The sequence below is a fragment of the Budorcas taxicolor genome, chromosome 23, assembly GCF_023091745.1.
Source record: "Budorcas taxicolor isolate Tak-1 chromosome 23, Takin1.1, whole genome shotgun sequence".
NCBI classification, from domain to species: Eukaryota; Metazoa; Chordata; class Mammalia; order Artiodactyla; family Bovidae; genus Budorcas; species Budorcas taxicolor.
In genome coordinates, this window is record NC_068932.1 from 17,060,286 (window position 1) to 17,077,848 (window position 17,563).

A 17,563-nucleotide genomic window follows, 5' to 3' on the forward strand; every position below is an offset into this window, starting at 1 on the left:
ATTTCCTTCCCATTCAGGTGACAACAGAGCATCAGGTAGAGTTCCCGGCACTATACAGCAGAGTCTCGTTAGTTATCTATTTCATACATAGCATCCATAGCATCCATACGTCAATCCCAATCTCCCAATTCCTCCTCCCGCCCCACTCCCCTCCTTGGTATCCATACATTTGCCCTCTACATCTGTGTCTCTACTTCTGCTTTGAAATGCAAAACTTCAAATGGATATCTTAATCTTGGACAGGAAAGTATTTCTTAAACAAAGCACAAAAAGTATAAATTATAAAGAAGTGGAATAATTAACTTGATAATATTAAAATTTAAACCCCACAAATTAGGAAAAGAGATTTGTAAGTTACATATTAGTTAATAAAAATTAACATCCAGAGTATTTAAGTAATTCTTATAATTTAATACTTTTTAAAGAAAATAAAGTGATATGAAATAGTAATATAATATGTTGTTTGTTTAGTCGCTCAGTCATGTCTGACTCTTTTGTGACACCATGGACTATAGCCTGCCCAGCTCCTCTGTCCATGGGATTTCCCAGGCAAGAATGCTGGATTAGGTGGCCATTTCTTTCTCCAGGGTATCTTCCTGACCCAGAGATGGAACCTGCATCTCCTACATTGGCAGGTGAATTCTTTACCACTGAGCCACCTGGGAAATAATATAATGTTGTTCATTCACTCAGTCATGTTCGACTCTTTGCAACCCCATGGACTGCAGCATGCCAGGCCTCCCTGTCCTTTACCATCTCCCGGGGTCTGCTCAAACTCATATCCATTGAGTCTGTGATGCCATCCAACCATCTCATCCTCTGTTGTCCCTTTCTCCTCCTACCTTCAATTTTTCCCAGCATCAGATCTTTTCTAATGAGTCAGCTCTTCACATCAGGTGGCCAAAGTATTGGAGCTTTAGTTTGAGCATCAGTCCTTCCAATTTATATTCAGGATTGATTTCCTTTAGGATTGACTGGTTGGATCTCCTTGCTGTGCAAGGGACTCTCAAGAGTCTTCTCTAACACCACAGTTCAAAAGCATCAATTTTTCAATGCTCAACCCTCTTTATGGTCCAACTCTCACATCCATATATATAATATAATATATCCTTAGGTAAAAGTGGTTACTTGAAACAGAATTAATTTCACGGTTTCTTTGGATAATTAGAAAAGCAAATTACGTTCAGATAATTTGTCTACTTTAAAGATACTTCATAATTTTTGTGTTGTCTTTAATGTTCTCTATAATATAAAATGATTTTTTGTGTGCTTTAGGAACGCATCCCAGAAATGCAGATGTAATAGATGCTGGTTTATTTTAAATTATATAAACGAGGCATCCTGACAAATAATCATACCAACTGCTATATGTAAAGTTACTGATTATGGTCAACATATTTTGATTACTTACTACATGCCACACACATTATAAATATTGTTTTAGTTAAATCTCACAGCAATCCTGTGACATGTTAATAGTAGTAATATTATTACCAAAGAGGAAACTGAGATCTTCAGTAGTTAATTAACTTTTCCCCAAACCACACAGTCAGTAAATGGCAGGGCCAACTTGAATCTAGGACTGTGACCTTCAAAGCCCACCAACTTGAACATTATACTTTAATGTTAATACTTCCCATTTCTTTTGTTTCTAATGATACCAGGTAAATGGACACATGAAGACTAGTTCTCAGTTGTCTTTACATCTTCTTACCATTTTCTCAATTGCAGTTTTTTTTTCCTCAATCATTACTTAGTTTTAAAAGATAAACGAAACTCCTCCTAGAATAAAACAAAATATAACGGTTCTTTGCTAATTCTCAGATGGAAGAATCTTAAAGAAACATTCTCTCCTCCCAATTCCATTGTGTTGCCAATATCTCTTACAGATAAACTGAAATGAGTAGTTAATATTTCATTGCAGCATATCATATCTAAACTTTGTTACATTCAAGAAGTGAAACTAGGATATTATCCTGGTGGTCCAGTGGTTTAAAATTCTGCACTTCCTGGGCAGGGGGCACAGCTTCGATCCTTGGCTGGGGAACTAAGATCCTGCATGCTGCATGGCATGGCCAAAAAAAAGGAGTGAAACTAGTTTAATTTCTCTACTTACAGGAATATGAAAGTCAGATAGAAAAGGATATGTCCATTTCAGATGTGAATTCTATTACTGCACAAAGGATTAATTCTGCCAATTTTCTGAAAAAGGTAAACAACAACAAAATAATATTGTCAGTGTGTTTGAATTTAGTTTTGTGAAAACTAGTCTGCTGGATGCATAGCATAGTACTATATACTCTTCCCAGAGAGTCAAGTGGGCAGACCTGGTTGCTCCTCACCTCTTTCTGATCACTAAGGGGTTTTCTGTTCTGTTCAGACTTCTTTTTCAGAGTGAGTTATTGACCATCTGTAAATGTACACAGTTGACGTGTATTATTGATGCAACAGTTACTTCAGTTGACAGCAAACTCATTATTAGAGAATATTCCAACTTTTTCTGTTTACACCCATCTCTTCTTGACCCTGAAAATTCACTTTGAGAAGTACACCAGCATTTTGCTGGATTCCCTAGTTTTATGAACAACTCATAATGCCACACACCACAGCAGTTCAGCAGACAATGGATGGAGGACCTGCTAGGGGCCAGGAAACAGTAGAGAAAGACATGCTTCAGATATTTACAGAACACCCTGCCAAAGCCTAAACGAAGTTTGAGGTGGAATCCCTCAATCAAATTCACTCCTGATTTCTTTCCACTGACCCCTCATCCTTCCACCCTAAGCTTCCAGAGCACAGGGACTATATCTATAGATCCACGATGCCCGGCACTGTGCTCTTCACTCAGGAAGTGTTGAGACATGTTTGAGCAGTTAATGAGGTTAGGAATAAAACCAAAAGGCTGAGGAGATTTCTAAGACTTCTGCAAGAGTAGAATTGATAGCCCTTGCTATAGAGCACCAGAGAAGCCTTTCAAGACAACTTGAAAGCAGAGAGCCATGGAAAGATCTAAGAGATACACACCAAATACCTTGTAAAGACAGGAGAGAAGGGACCTTGTGTGGCTAGGTGAGCCCTAGGCAGGTATGTGCAGACCTGTTCTGACCACCCCATCTGTCTTTGGGCCAGTTATCTCTGCACTGAGTCCTGCTTTATTGTTTTATAAAAGCAGACCATCAAAATGCCCGCCTTGCTTTTCTTCTGAAGTAAAACGATGAAACTGCGCGTGCTGTGCTAGTTTATACTCTGTCCCTCTGAGAGCATGGCGGAAATGCCGACCACCGTAGCTGTCATAGTCTGTTTCAGTACTTCCTGTCTATCATTGGCAGGTGTTTTTCCCCACTCACCCTTGCCCCTCCTACACCTTCCTTGTTAAGTCCATGCGTGTGTGCCAAGTCATGTCAGTTGTGTCCGACTCTTTGTGACCTTGTGGGGTTTAGCCCACCAGGCTCCTCTGTCCATGGGACTCTAGGCAAGAATACTCTAGTGGGTTGCCATGCCCTCCTCCAGGGGATCTTCCTGACCCAGGGGTTGAACCCGCATCTCTCATGTCTCCTGCATTGGGTGGCGGGTTCTTTACCATTAGCACCACCTGGAAAGCCCTACTAGCTCCATATTTCTTTTAAAAAGAGTTGAGAGGTCATTTAATAATGAGATTTATGTCTTAGGAGATAAAGAGGTGTTCTTCTAAGAAAAGGGAACACATACCCTACTCATCCCTGCCCTTCTTTTGGATGGATAAGGAAGCCCAGGAGGGAGGGTAGCGAGGATCAGGAAGATGGTAAGAGCGCAAGTGTCTGAGGATTCTGGAGCTTCATGCAGGATCCTGCAAAGGAGTGTCAAGAACATTTTGTGATTGTGTTTCAGCTCCTTGTGAAGACGTCTTTGTTATCCAGAGATAGTTTCACACTACAAGTTGAAGGATACTGACTCTAATTATAGGTGCTGGAATCCTGGTTTGACATTGGAGGCCTCAAAGGGCCATGGGTGTTTAAATCTGATCGTGAGTTATGTGGGTTAAACTCACTGCTGTGTTACTGGGGTCAGTGGTACCTGAGACTAGGGTTAGAGCAGTAAAGTCCCAGCACTCTCATGGATTGCTAGATAAAGTTTTGCTGAAATATTTGTATCTAAGAGGCCTGCAGCTCTCCTCAATCTGTCCCTTCCATTAATTTACTCAATAAATACTTACTGAGCATCTGCTCTTAATCAAGCATTATACTAGAGATTGGAATTACAGCAGTAAACAAGAGAGACTAAAATCCTTGACCTCCTAGGCATTCTAGTGGGAGAAGTCAGATAATGAACAAAATATTAGTGTATTAGATTGTGGTATGTGCTCTAACAAGTTGGAAAAGGGCACAGGTGTGTGTGTGTGTGTTGGGATGTGGGGTACAGTTTTCAATAAGATAATCAAGGAAAGCCCCCCAGAAGGCATCACCAACAAAAGACCTGAAAGCTGAGGGAGCTGGAGTTGGAGCTCCAAAAAGTTGGAGTTGTCGTGGGAGAACATTGCAGGCTGATGGAACCGCATGTGAAAACTGAGACAGGAAGATGCGGAGCCTGTGGCAGGAACAGCAAGGAGCTCAGTCTGTGTGCTGCCAGTGGAGCAAAAGAGAGAGAGAGAATGAGAGAAAGGGTGGGAGAAGGGAAAGAAAGAAGGAAAGGGAGGGAAGGCTCAAGCACAATAATAAGGTCAGAGGGGAGAGGGATGTGGTTCACCTTCAAGGCAAGCAGTTTGTTGCTCATACAGGCTTCCCTGGTGGCTTAGACGGGAAAGAACCTGTCTGTAATGGAGGAGACCTGTGTTCAGTCCCTGGGTTGGGAAGATCCCCTGAAGAAGGGAATGGCAAACTACTCCAGTATCCTTGCCTGGGAAATTCTATAGACAGAGGAGCCTGGTGAGCTACAGCCCATGGGGTCACAAAGAAAGTAACATGCACACACACACACACACACACACACACACACAGCAGAGTAATTCTTAGGAATTCTGTTTTTCCCATTCTCCTACCACCTCATTTTCCTATATAATTTAAGCAGATCACTAGTCTCTAGGTTGGGCTTCCCAGGTGGTGCTAGTGGTAAAGAACCCTTCTGCCAATGCAGGAAAGGTAAGAGATGCAGGTTCGATCCCTGGGTCGGGAAGATCCCCTGGAGGAGAGCATGGCAACCCACTCCAGTATTCCTGCCTAGAGAATCCTGTGGACACAGGAGCCTGGTGGGCTACAGTCCGTAGGGTCGTAAAGAGTCAGACACAAGTGAAGCGACTTAGCACACGTGCACATTGCACAATGTCTAGGCTACATTATCTCCAGGATGATTTGTGGCAGGACGGAAAGCAGAAATTTGCCTCAAGACACGCTTCTTCCTGGTTTCATTTCTAAAAGTCTGCACCTGATGTGAAGGATGGGATCAGAGTAGAAAGGGAGGAATTTCCTTAGACTATAAAGAATTTCAGAGTCCTCAGAGGAACCAATTTCTGTGGGTTCTGCAAGCAGCACAGGCTTAGGGGAATGGCTCTGCTGAAGCACTGAATATCTTACCAAGCAGACAGAATGAGGACTTAAGGTCAGAATAGGATGAACTCAAAGGACATACAGAATGCGATGACATTTCTTTGGGGATTAAGATTTTTATGTATACAAGTGACTTCTGTAAAAACAGATTCACAGGTAATCATCTTTGGTGAAGACTAATTCTATCTATGTGAATACTCTGAGTTAGGTTGAAAAAGAGATGAGAGGGTCATAATGAGAGTGTTAGGAATGATTTTGATAATGGTAGAAAACAGAACCATACTTTCACTTATCTAATTCCCCTTCCCATTCCTTACTTACAAAAAGTAAGAGTAACAACAAAAAAAAAGTGATACCAGTAGCATTGTGTATACTTAATCTTAAAATATGAACTCTTCATTTCTTAAAAATATTTTTTGTAGATGAGAAGGTTGGTAATGAGAAGAATTGTCAAAGTTAGCAAATTTAACTTATCAGATATTGTGGCTGATTATGAAGAAATTATATCTGCAAGGTATATATTAAAATTATTATTATTTAAGTCTGAAATATAAAGCTATAAGCTAGTTCCTTCAGAGTTCTCTTTTTATATTAATGTCAAAATCCAGTTACAAAGCATAAAATGAAATATAGTGGTTTAAATATTTTTAATAATTTTAAAATTCCATTTTGGACATATCTGTATGATTTATATTTTCAATTATATAGTGTTTTAGTTTTTAACCCTCTGCTTGTGGCAAGAAAAAAAAGAAAGCAAAACACCTTTGTCCAAAATTAGTTTTGCTCTCAGATCTCCCTGTCCTGGGACTGATTCTGGAAAAATCATTGGTGGTAGCACCAAGCACTAAGCCTATAATCTCCCCCTTTCAAAACTGAATCCTCAGCAAGGACTGATAAAAGGACTCTGTGATCCACAAGCAGCTGCGGGGGAGCCTTTTGCTGAAGGAACTCAATTCTCATACTGTCTTATCTGTGAGATTTAAGGGTAGGATCAGGAATTAGGGATGTTACATATCTGGGAAACCACTCTGGGGCCACTTGCAGATTCTTCGTATTAACAGGAAGGTTTTAATTGGTTTAGGATGCTGAAATATATTTGCGGGGAGGTGTTTCTATTCTAAAATATACCTTGAAGTAATTCTTCTATGAGCAAATGTTTTTTAAATGAAAACTTATTTAAAAAAATTTTTATTGGGGTATAGTTGATTTACAACGTTGTGCTAGTTTCTGCTGTACAGCAAAGTGAATCTGTTATACACATGCGTATATCCACTCTTTCTTAGATTCTTTTCCCACATAGGCCATTACAGAGTATTTAGTGGAGTTCCCTGTACTATACATAGGTCCTTATTAGTTATCTATTTCATATTTAGTAGTCATAAATAGTGGTGTGTGTGGTGATGGACCGGGAAGCCTGGCGTGCTACAGTCCATGGGGACTGCAAAGAGTCAGGCATGACTGAGTGACTGAACCGAACTGGCAGTGATGTGTGTGTGTCAGTGATGAAAACTTATTCTTTAACTTTTCATTTTACATTGGAGTACAGGTGATTAACAATGTTGTGTTAGTTTCAGGTGTACAACAAAGTGATTCAGTTAGACACATACGTGTACCTATTCTTTTTCAAATTCTCCTCCTAATTAGGTTGTTACAGAATACTGAGCAGAGTTCCCTTTGCTGTACAGTAGGTCCTTGTTGTTTATCCATTTTAAATATAACAGTGTGTACATGTCAACCCCAAACTCCCTATCTGTCCCCCTCAACCCTTCCCTGCTGGTAACCATAAGTTTGTTCTCTAAGTCTATGAGTCTGTTTCTGTTTTGTAAATAAGTTCATTTGTATGTTTTTTTGGATTCCACATATAAATGATATTACACCACATTTCTTTCTCTGACTTACTTTCCTCAGTATGACAGTCTCTAAGTCCATCCATGTTGCTACAAATGGCCTTATTTCATTCTTTTCAATAGCTGAGTAATATTCCATTATATATATTAAGAAACATATATATATGTGTATATATGCTACATCTTCTTAATCCATTCTCCTGTATATGGACATTGTGGCTGCTTCCATGTCTTGGCTATTGTAAACACACTGCAATGAATACTGGGGTGCATGTTCCCTTTCAGACCATGTATTTCTCTGGATACATGCCCAGGAGTGAGGTTACAGGATGATACGGTAGCTCTGTTTTTAGTTTCTTAAGGAGCCTCCATACTGTTCTCCATAGTGGCTTCACAAATTTACATTCCCACCAACAGTGTAGGAGGGTTCTCGTCTCTTTCTACCCTCTCCAATGTTTATAGTTTCTGGGTTTTTTGATGATAGCCATTTTGTCTGGTGTGAGGTGATATCTTCTTCCAGTTTTGATTTGCATTTCTCTAATAATTAGCAATGTTGAACATCTTTTCATGTGCCTCTTGACCATCTATATGTCTTCTTTGGTGAAAATGTCTGTTTAAGTCTTCTGCCTCTTTTTTGATAGAGTTGTTTGTTTTGATGATGTTAAGCATCATGAGCTGTTTATAAATTTTGGAGACTAATCCCTTGGTCACATCGTGTGCAAATATTTTCCCCAGTCTGTGAGCTGTCTTTTCATTTAGTTTATTGTTTCCTCTGCTGTGCAAAAACTTTTGAGTTTAATTAGGTCTTATTTGTTTATTTTTGTTTTTCCATTTCCATTACTCTGAGAGAGGGATTGAAGAAGATGTTGGTGCAATTTATGTCAGAGGGTGTTCTGCCTATGTTTTCCTCTAAGAGTGTTATAGTGTGCAGTCTTACATTTAGGTCTTTAATTCATTTTGAATTTATTTTTGTGTATGATGTCAAAGAATGTTCTAATATCATTTTTTGCATGTAGCTGTCCAGTTTTCCCAGCACCATTTACTGAAGAGACTGTCTTGCCTTCATTGTATATAGTCTTTCCTCCTTAGATTAATTGACCATAAGTACATGCGTCTATTTCTGGGCTTTCTGTCCTGTTTCATTGATCTGCATTTCTATTTTTGTGTCAGTACTATGCTTTTTGTGTGTGCCATGCTGTTTTGATGACTATAACTTTGTAGAGTAGACTGAAGTTTTTATTTTCAGTCTTTAGAGGAAAACAAGTGTGACTATAAAGTTATAATTCCATATAACTTTGTGTTTCCATGTAGGTTCCTATAGGTTTGTGTTGCCAGGAGTTGCAGCACTTATAACTAACTCCTACTCAGAACTGTGTAGAAATGATCAAGAGAATAATTCCTAAGAAATGAATACTCTTTTGAAATAACATCTTGTTTCATGGGATTACCTCTCCATGCCCTATATCTTCTTGGACCATATACCCAAAGAGAATGGGGCCATCAGATGCTCTCTTAAAACACAGAATCCCTTCTACACTCAGAAAAAGATCATTTTCTGGAGTCTAAGACAACTCTGTCTCTCCTACACAGTAAAGAGAACATGGTTCAGAATAATGACCTTATTTATAATAAATTTTAAAAATCATTATCTTTCAAATCTTAAGTTATTTTATATCAATCTGATTGACCACTTTTTAGCCAGTTGACATATGCAGTTTGTAAACTTCTTGAACAACGAAGAAAGTTAAAGCCTCAGAGGAAAGAAAGGAAAAAAGTGGCAGCACAGACTATCTGTGATAGAGATATTAAGATTCTTATCAGAATACTGAGAGCTTATAATATTCCTACAAGGAAAACAACAGTTAATAGGTAAGGCAATTGCACCAATTTTTGGAGTTACAAAAAATGTCTTAAATGTAAATTTCTAAACTATCTTTTTAATAAAACTTTGTATTTTATTCATGTTCTACATACAAAAGCTGAATGAGAGTTGAAATCTTCATTTGAATAGTCAAACTTAACGTCATTGCTATGTAGTAAAAGTTTGCAGAAGTTTGAGATGCCCAAAGTATCTTTAACATGTGTATTTTTGGGTGCTTTATTCAATAAATGCTTTCTGTCCATATTCCCTATTTTGAAAACTTAAGCAGCTATTGCCAATTAATTATACTGTCCACTCACAGTGTTGGAAGTAGAATAGTAGAATACAGGAGAGAATAGGCTCCATTTTGGACTTGTCATTTTAGGTGACTTCTATAAAAATCAGATCTTACCATCTCTTTTGCAGGCACTCAGAATGATGTGTTTTATCGGTGTTTCTTGGGCAGAGGATATGTGGGGTCAGAATGGTCAAATGAAGTCATCCTGAATATTTAGTATATCCTCAATATCAAGTGTCATATATTTAATCTCATATATAATTTATATATTGTAAATATTTCATACCCAGGTACCTAAGGGATACTGAGTATCCCTATCTACATTTAACACAGGTGTGTTCTACTTGCTTATTTTATGTTTTATCCCGTGAATTCTATCTATGAGAAACATTTTGCTTACTAGCTACTAACCTACAGTTAAAACCTCTTAAAGATTTTGCCTGTGTTTTGTAAATATGATTTTATTTATAATTCACTTGATATTCTCAAAACAAATGCACATTTCAGGGCTGTTTTGTGAAATAAGGACCTTTTAAAATTAGTACCATTTTCTGCAATAATTGGGCTTATTGGGCTTCCCTTGTGGCTCAGCTAGTAAAGAATACACCTACAATGGGGAGACCTGGGTTCAATTCCTGAGTTGAGAAGATTCCCTGGAGAAGGGAAAGGCTACCCACTCCAGTATTCTGGCCTGGAGAATTCCATGGACTGTATAGTCCATGGGGTTGCAAAGAGTTGGACATGACTGAGTGACTTTCACTTTCTGCAATAATTAATCTGTAAAAGAAAGAATACTGTAACACCAAAAATAGGAATAATACAGCTCCAAGTATTACCTACCCTATTTTTCCCTTTTTGCTGAGGATCAGTGAAGACTTTACTGCAGACTGGTTCCCATCCATAGCTTAGCACTGAGGAGCTACCCTTTCAGAGTAGTGATATGAAGACCCAAAGCAAACTGTAAGATCCAGGGTAACTGACTTATCTATCTCTATAAGCATAAGCAGAAACCCAACAACATAGCACAGAAGCATAAGCAAAAACACACCTACTCGCACCAAAACAAATACTGAAATTAATTAAAATGTATGTTCCTATATTGTTTTTCCTGAAGGTCCTTGGATATGCCCACTTATTTGATATCATCCATGTCTCGCCTCAGACATAAAGAAACAATCAAATCATTAACCTCAGATGAACTCTTAAATGAGGTAAGTATTTAACACTTCTCTAAAGCTCAGTTTTGATTACGTTTTCCCTGAATTGCAACTGGCCCCTAACTGGACTATCCATCGCTACTCTCTTGGGCTTCTAGTTTACTCTCCATAACACAGTCATGGTGCTGTTTACATAATGTAATTCTAACCATTTCATTCTCTACTACCCTGCTCTCAGTGTCTATAGAATAAAATGCAAGCTCCTTAGAAAGTCTACCAAAATCTGTATTTACCTGGTTCTTATCTACCAATCAGCCAGCCACATTTCCCTCCACCCCACAGCAGTATCATATCACACTACTGCGTTCTAGAAGTCCTCCATTCTTGCCCTTTCCTTTGCCTGGAATGGCCACCATACTAAATGTGCATGTGTTACTGGCCACATGAACTACTATTTAATGTTTCAAAGCTCAAGCCCATGCAATGTGTTCTCTGTGAAGTTCTCTTTGTCCTCACCCCCAAAAGTTTAATCATTCTCTCTCCTGAGTAACTGTTATATCCTGAATATATTTCTTATGTTTCATTGCCATTGTTTGCTTAACTGTTTGTTTTCTCCAGACAGACTTAAGATAAAAATCTTTACTGATATCCATGTATTTTTGAATCCTAGCAAAATCGTACCTGATATTAAATAGAATGAAATCTTAATTGAACGAATGAATGAATACATAATGGTTGTTTGAAAAACCAGAAAAACCAAACCATCTAGTTATCAGCCAGTAACTAATTTCTACCTTTAATCAACTATATAAAATATTACAAAAACCTAGTCAGTGTTTATCATGTGTTTCAGGATATTGTACACCCCTTTGTGGAAGTTTCTTTTCAGCACACTGTATACCAAACCAGCATTGCCAGTGGATCTCATCCATGCTGGAATGAAGAAATTAAAGTAGATTTTATGTAAGTTGGAGTCCATTTTTCCTTGACTTCTAAAACAAACCAATAACAGAATTATTTTCTTGAGCCATTTATTTAAAATAATGATTGATACAGGCTTAATTTTTAAGTTTTTAAATTATGAAGTGTGTTTACATAGATAATATATGCATGTGTGCTAAGTCGCTTCAGTCATGTCTGACTCTTTGCGACCCTGTGAACTGTCGCCCACGAGGCTCCTCTATCCGTGGGATTCTCTAGGCAAGAATACTGGAATGGGTTGCCCTGCCCTTCTCCAGGGGCTCTTCCCGACTCAAGAATTGAACTCGCGTCTCCTGTGGCTCCTGCATTGCAGGAGGATTCTTGAGTCAGCAGGGAAGCCCCTATATAATGTACATGTAAATATAAGTTCTGAGGGAAAATGAATATTTGCGTATCTACCATTTAGCTTTAAAAATGGAGTGTTACCAGTAACTTTGAAGGCTCCACTGTGCCAATACCTAACTGTATCCCCTTCCTATCTCCCCAGAGATAACAACCATATCACCCTTGTGTTTATCCTTCCTTCTCTTTCTTTATGATTTTAAATCATAGATATTCATCCTTAGCTATGTTTTATTTATTTATGGATGCCTTTCAACTGTATATATATTGAATTATCTTTTGCAACCTGTTTCTTTACTCTTCATTATTTTGAGAGATTTATCCATATTCATAACTATTTCTTCCTGCATTTTCACTTCATTTTAGTATTCCACTGTGTTAAAATGCCATAATTTATTTATTCTTTATCCTGTTGATGCACATTTGCCTGGTTTTAGTGTTTTGCTATTATGAATAGTGTTGCTCTGAACATTTTTGTACTTGTTATCTGGAACACACATCTAAGAGTTTCTTTTTAAGACAGTAGTTCTCAGGCTATTTTGTGCACTGAAATCACCTGTATGACTTCTTTAAACAAATTGCTGGGCCCAACTCCATAGTTTCTAATTCAATAGCTCTAAAGTAGGGCTGATACATAATTCCATTTCTAACAAGTTCCAGGTGTTACTGATGCTACTAGTCAGGAGACACTTTGAAACCCTCTGCTCCAGGATCCATATCCAGGAGTGGAATTGCTTCAACTTTACTATGTAATGTCAATTTTTTTCCCAAAGTGATTGTGCCAATATACACTCTCAGTATATAAGTTCCTATTGTGCCACATATTCAATAATATTTAATATTTTTTCAATTAATTTTTCTAATCTGGTGGATCTAAAGTGATATTCTTACTGTGATTTAATTTACATTCCTGGATTTCTAATGATATTGAGTTTCTTTTTCTTCCATTTTAAACAAACTGATAGAGTTTAGCATTTTTAGAGAGTTTAGGTTCCTAGTAAAATTGAGCAGAAAGCAGAATTCTTACATATCCTCTCCCTTCAACACACACACACACACAGCTTCCCTAAGTGCCAGTGTAATACATTTCTTATGAAACAGACCATATTATGAGACAAAGTCCACAATTTACATTACAATTCATTCTTTGTGTTGTACATTCTATGCGTGTGTACTCAGTTGCTTCAGTCATGTCCAACTGTTTGTGACCCTGTGGACTATAGCCCACCAGGCTCCTCTGTCCATGGGATTTCTCCAGGGAAGAATACTGGAGTGAGTTGCCATGCCCTCCTTCAGGTGATCTTCCTGACGCAGGAGTCGAACCTGCATCTCCCACCTCTCCTGCAGTACAGGTAGATTTTTTTACCACTAGTGTCACCTGGGAAGCCTTGTATGTTCCATGGGTTTTGTCAAGAATAGCAAGGAGAGATAGGAAAACCTCCCTCAGTGATCAATGCAAAGAAATAGAGGAAAACAATAGAATGGGGAAGATTAGAGATCTTTTCAAGAAAATTAGAGATACCAAGGGAACATTTCATGCAAAGATGAGCACCATAAAGGACAGAAATGGTATGGACCTAACAGAAGCAGAAGCTATTAAGAAGAGGTGGCAACAATACACGAAGAACTATACAAAAAAGATCTTCATGACCCAGATAACCACGATGGTGTGATCACTCACCAAAGCCAGACATCCTGGAATGCGAAGTCAAGTGAGCCTTAGAAAGCATCACTACGAACAAAGCTAGTGGGGGTGATGAAATTCCAGTTGAGCTATTTCAGATCCTAAAACATGATGCTATGAAAGTGCTGCACACAATATGCCAGCAAATCTGGAAAACTCAGCAGTGGCCACAGGACTGTAAAAGGTCAGTTTTCATTCCAATCCCAAAGTAAGGCAATGCCAAAGAATGCTCAAACTACCACACAATTGCACTCATCTCACCCACTATCAAAGTAATGCTCAAAATTCTCCAAGCTAGGCTTCAACTGTACATGAATCATGAACTTCTAGATGTTCAAACTGGATTTAGAAAAGGCATAGGAACCAGAGTTCAAATTGCCAACATCCGTTGGATCATCGAAAAAGCAAGAGAGTTCCAGAAAAACATCTAATTTTGCTTTATTGACTATGCCAAAGCTTTTGACTGTGTGGATTACAACAAACTGGAAAATTCTTCAAGACATGGGAATACCAGACCAGCTTGCCTACCTCCTGAGAAATCTGTATGCAGGTCAAGAAGCAACAGTTAGAACTGGACGTGGAACAACAGACTGGTTCCAAATCGGGAAAGGATTACGTCAAGGCTGTATACTGTCACCCTGCTTATTTAACTTATATGCAGAGTACACCATGCAAAATGCCGGGCTGGATGAAGCACAAGTTGAAATCAAGATTTCTGAGAGAAATACCAACAACCTCAGATATACAGATACCACCCTTATGGCAGGAAACAAAGAAGAACTAGAGAGCCTCCTGATAAAAGTGAAAGAGGAGAGTGAAAAAGTTGGCTTAAAACTCAACATTCAGAAAATTAAGATCATGGCATCCAGTCCCATCACTTCATGGCAAATAGATGGGGAAACAATGGAAATGGTGAGAGACTTTATTTTGGGGGGCTCCACAATCACTACAGATGGTGACTACAGCCATGAAATTAAAGGACGCTTGCTCCTTGGAAGGAACATTATGACCAACCTAGACAGCATATTAAGCAGAGACATTACTTTGCCAACAAAGGTCCGTCTAGTCAAAGCGATGGTTTTTCCAGTAGTCATGTATGGATGTGAGAGTTGGACTATAAAGAAAGTTGAGCACTGGAGAACTGATGCATTTGAACTGTGGTGTTGGAAAAGACTCTTGAGAGTCCCTTGGACTGCAAGGAGATCCAACCAGTCCATCCTAGAGGAAATCAATCCTGAATATTCATTGGAAAGACTGATGATGAAGCTGAAGCTCCAATGCTTTGGCCACCTGATGCGAAGAACTGACTCATTGGAAAAGACCCTGATGCTGGGAAAGATTGAAGGCAGGAGGAGAAGGGGACGACAGAGGATGAGATGGTTGGATGGCATCACCAACACAATAGACACAAGTTTGAGTAAACTCCAGGAGTTGGTGATGGACAGGGAGGCCTGGCGTGCTGGAGTCCATGGAGTTGCAAAGAGTCGGACACTACTGAAGAACTGAACTGAACTGAACTGCTACTCACTCCAGTATTCTTGCCTGGAGAATCTCATTAACAGAGGAGCCTGGTGGGTTACATTCCATAGGGTCACAAAGAGTTGGACATGACTGAAGAAACTTCGCGTGTGCGCACACCTGGGTATGTGCCCATAAGTGGGATTGCTGGGTCATATGGCAAATCTATTTTTAGATTTTTAAGGAACCTCCATACCGTTCTCCATAGTGGCTATACCAATTTACATTCCCACCAACAGTGTAGGAGGGTTCCTTTTTCTCTACATCCTTTCCAGGATTTATTGTCTGTAGATTTTTTGATATTGAGTCTAATGAAAGATAACAGTCATCTTGAAAACACATAGCTTTTCTTAGCTTACACTTTATAAAAGAAAATAACACAGGTAATTTTATAGTCCTTTATGAATAATGATTTTATAAAATCAATTAAGCATCTGAATATTTTTTCTTATTTACAGCTTACCAGGACATGATTGTAACTTCTCAAGTTTATCTAAAATAAAAGATAATATATATATCAACATTTTTGATGAAATGATTATTGAAAAGCATGAGGTAAAGTAGAAAAATTATAATAATCAATGTTGAAATAATTCTAGGTTCAGACTGAATGAAGTCTGTGAACATATTTGTTAATTTGCTTTTAGATGCAGTGTCTATTTACAACAATTTCTAAAAGGGATATGGAGCAACATGAAATAAAATCAGACATGTGACAAGTCAATTCAAAAATAAACAGAGATCATAAACCACACATAGGAAGAGGAGGGATAAATATACCATGAATTTGGGGAAACTAGGTTTCTGCAGTTGAACCTTATATCTACGTGTGAACTTCCTGGTAGCGAAGCTTTAGCATGTTTTCAAGGTTTGCTGCACTAAGCATATTTGCTATGATATATACTGAATGTATATACTACGGTAAAGGTATATACATTAAGGTGCTTTACATTGTTTACTGAGATGTAGGTAAATCTCAAAAGCAATGGCTATGAACTGCAGACAGGAATCAGGTGTACTGGTAGCTTTTTTCAAACTTCAGCGATTTCCCAGATTCAAGTAAATGGTAGCAACACATCCAGGGCTTAGAAACTGAATACCATGGCTTCCTAGCTGGCATGTGATCACTAGAATCTCAATATTGTCTATTATGACCCTGAACTCCCTGGTATTTGTTCTTAGAAGAAAAGAGAGATCAGATTAAAATGGGAGCCAGAATATATTGCACTTTCTTTTGCAAGGTTTTTACATTTCTAAACTGGACTGTCTGCAAGAGGACCATTCAGTGAATTTTCTTAGTCAAGAAATGGCCCATGTTAACCTTTGTTGTGGTGGCTGTTCAGTCAATAAGTTGTGTCCGACTCTTTGTGACCCCATGGACTCCAGCACACCAAGCTCCCCTGTCCTTCACTATCTCCCAGAGTTTGTTCAGATTCATGTCCACTGAGCTGGTGATGCTATCTAACTGATGCCATTATTTCTTGGCAGTAAGCCAACATAACCCATAATTATGACAGCAAGGGAAAGGTGATTGATGGCAAAGCACAAAATGAAGAAGAAAGCAAGACAGTATATGGGGAAAACTACAATGAATTGTCCTTTTTATCTCCCTTCTTTTTTCCTAGCTCTTTACTTCAGCCCAGATTAATAGTGTATATCTGTAATATTAACAGAAAATTTGAGTTTATAGATTTAAAAGAAATCACATTAACATCAATAATTTAAGGTCTTATTCTTATTCTACCTTCTACTCACAAAACCTCCACCAGTCCCTCGCAAAATTTTCTGGAAGCCTCCGAGGAGTCCTCATAATTGTGCTTAGACATGACTGTTAGCTATAGTCGTCAGTATGTGTGTTCTTTTGACTCAGCCCCCGAAGCTCTCAAAGCCACCGAAAAGAATCTCACCACCAGCACTGTTGACACTGCCCCTGATTATGATGCCACCATCTGTGCCAAGGGTGTTATCCCTCCAGTTATCCTTGAGCCCAAAGCTATCAAACTTCTGAATACTCAAGAGGCACTGGATTCTGTACAAACATGGGCAGAACGGGCCTATTTTCTCTGAATCCATACCACATATTATGTATCTAGACTTCAAAGCAATAGTGTTTGTACACAAAATCTCACAGTAGAAGAGCTTCTCCAGCCACTGACCCTAATCATCAGGGGCCAAACCAAGGACAAGGGACCTAGTGGGGTTCAGTGTGCACCAACCCTTTCCGTGTCTTCATTGTCCTTTCTCTTCTTCTTGATTCCTAAACTCAACCCAACTGCTCTCATCTTCCCTAATTACAAGTAAAAATCAGTGGATATAAGTATATACTAGTACTATGGAGCAGTTTGTTGCCTATGCC

General features: G+C 38.7%; 1 protein-coding gene across 1 annotated transcript in view; it reads left to right on the forward strand.

Annotated features, from left to right (window-relative positions):
- Window positions 1–17,563, forward strand: part of CC2D2B (coiled-coil and C2 domain containing 2B) — a 91,582-nt gene that overhangs the window by 45,462 nt on the left and 28,557 nt on the right. The window contains exons 19-24 of the mRNA XM_052661168.1: window positions 2,119–2,211; window positions 5,942–6,033; window positions 9,065–9,235; window positions 10,640–10,736; window positions 11,536–11,645; window positions 15,666–15,762. Coding sequence (XP_052517128.1) covers window positions 2,119–2,211; window positions 5,942–6,033; window positions 9,065–9,235; window positions 10,640–10,736; window positions 11,536–11,645; window positions 15,666–15,762 — 660 coding nt within the window. The remainder of the gene's footprint in view (window positions 1–2,118; window positions 2,212–5,941; window positions 6,034–9,064; window positions 9,236–10,639; window positions 10,737–11,535; window positions 11,646–15,665; window positions 15,763–17,563) is intronic.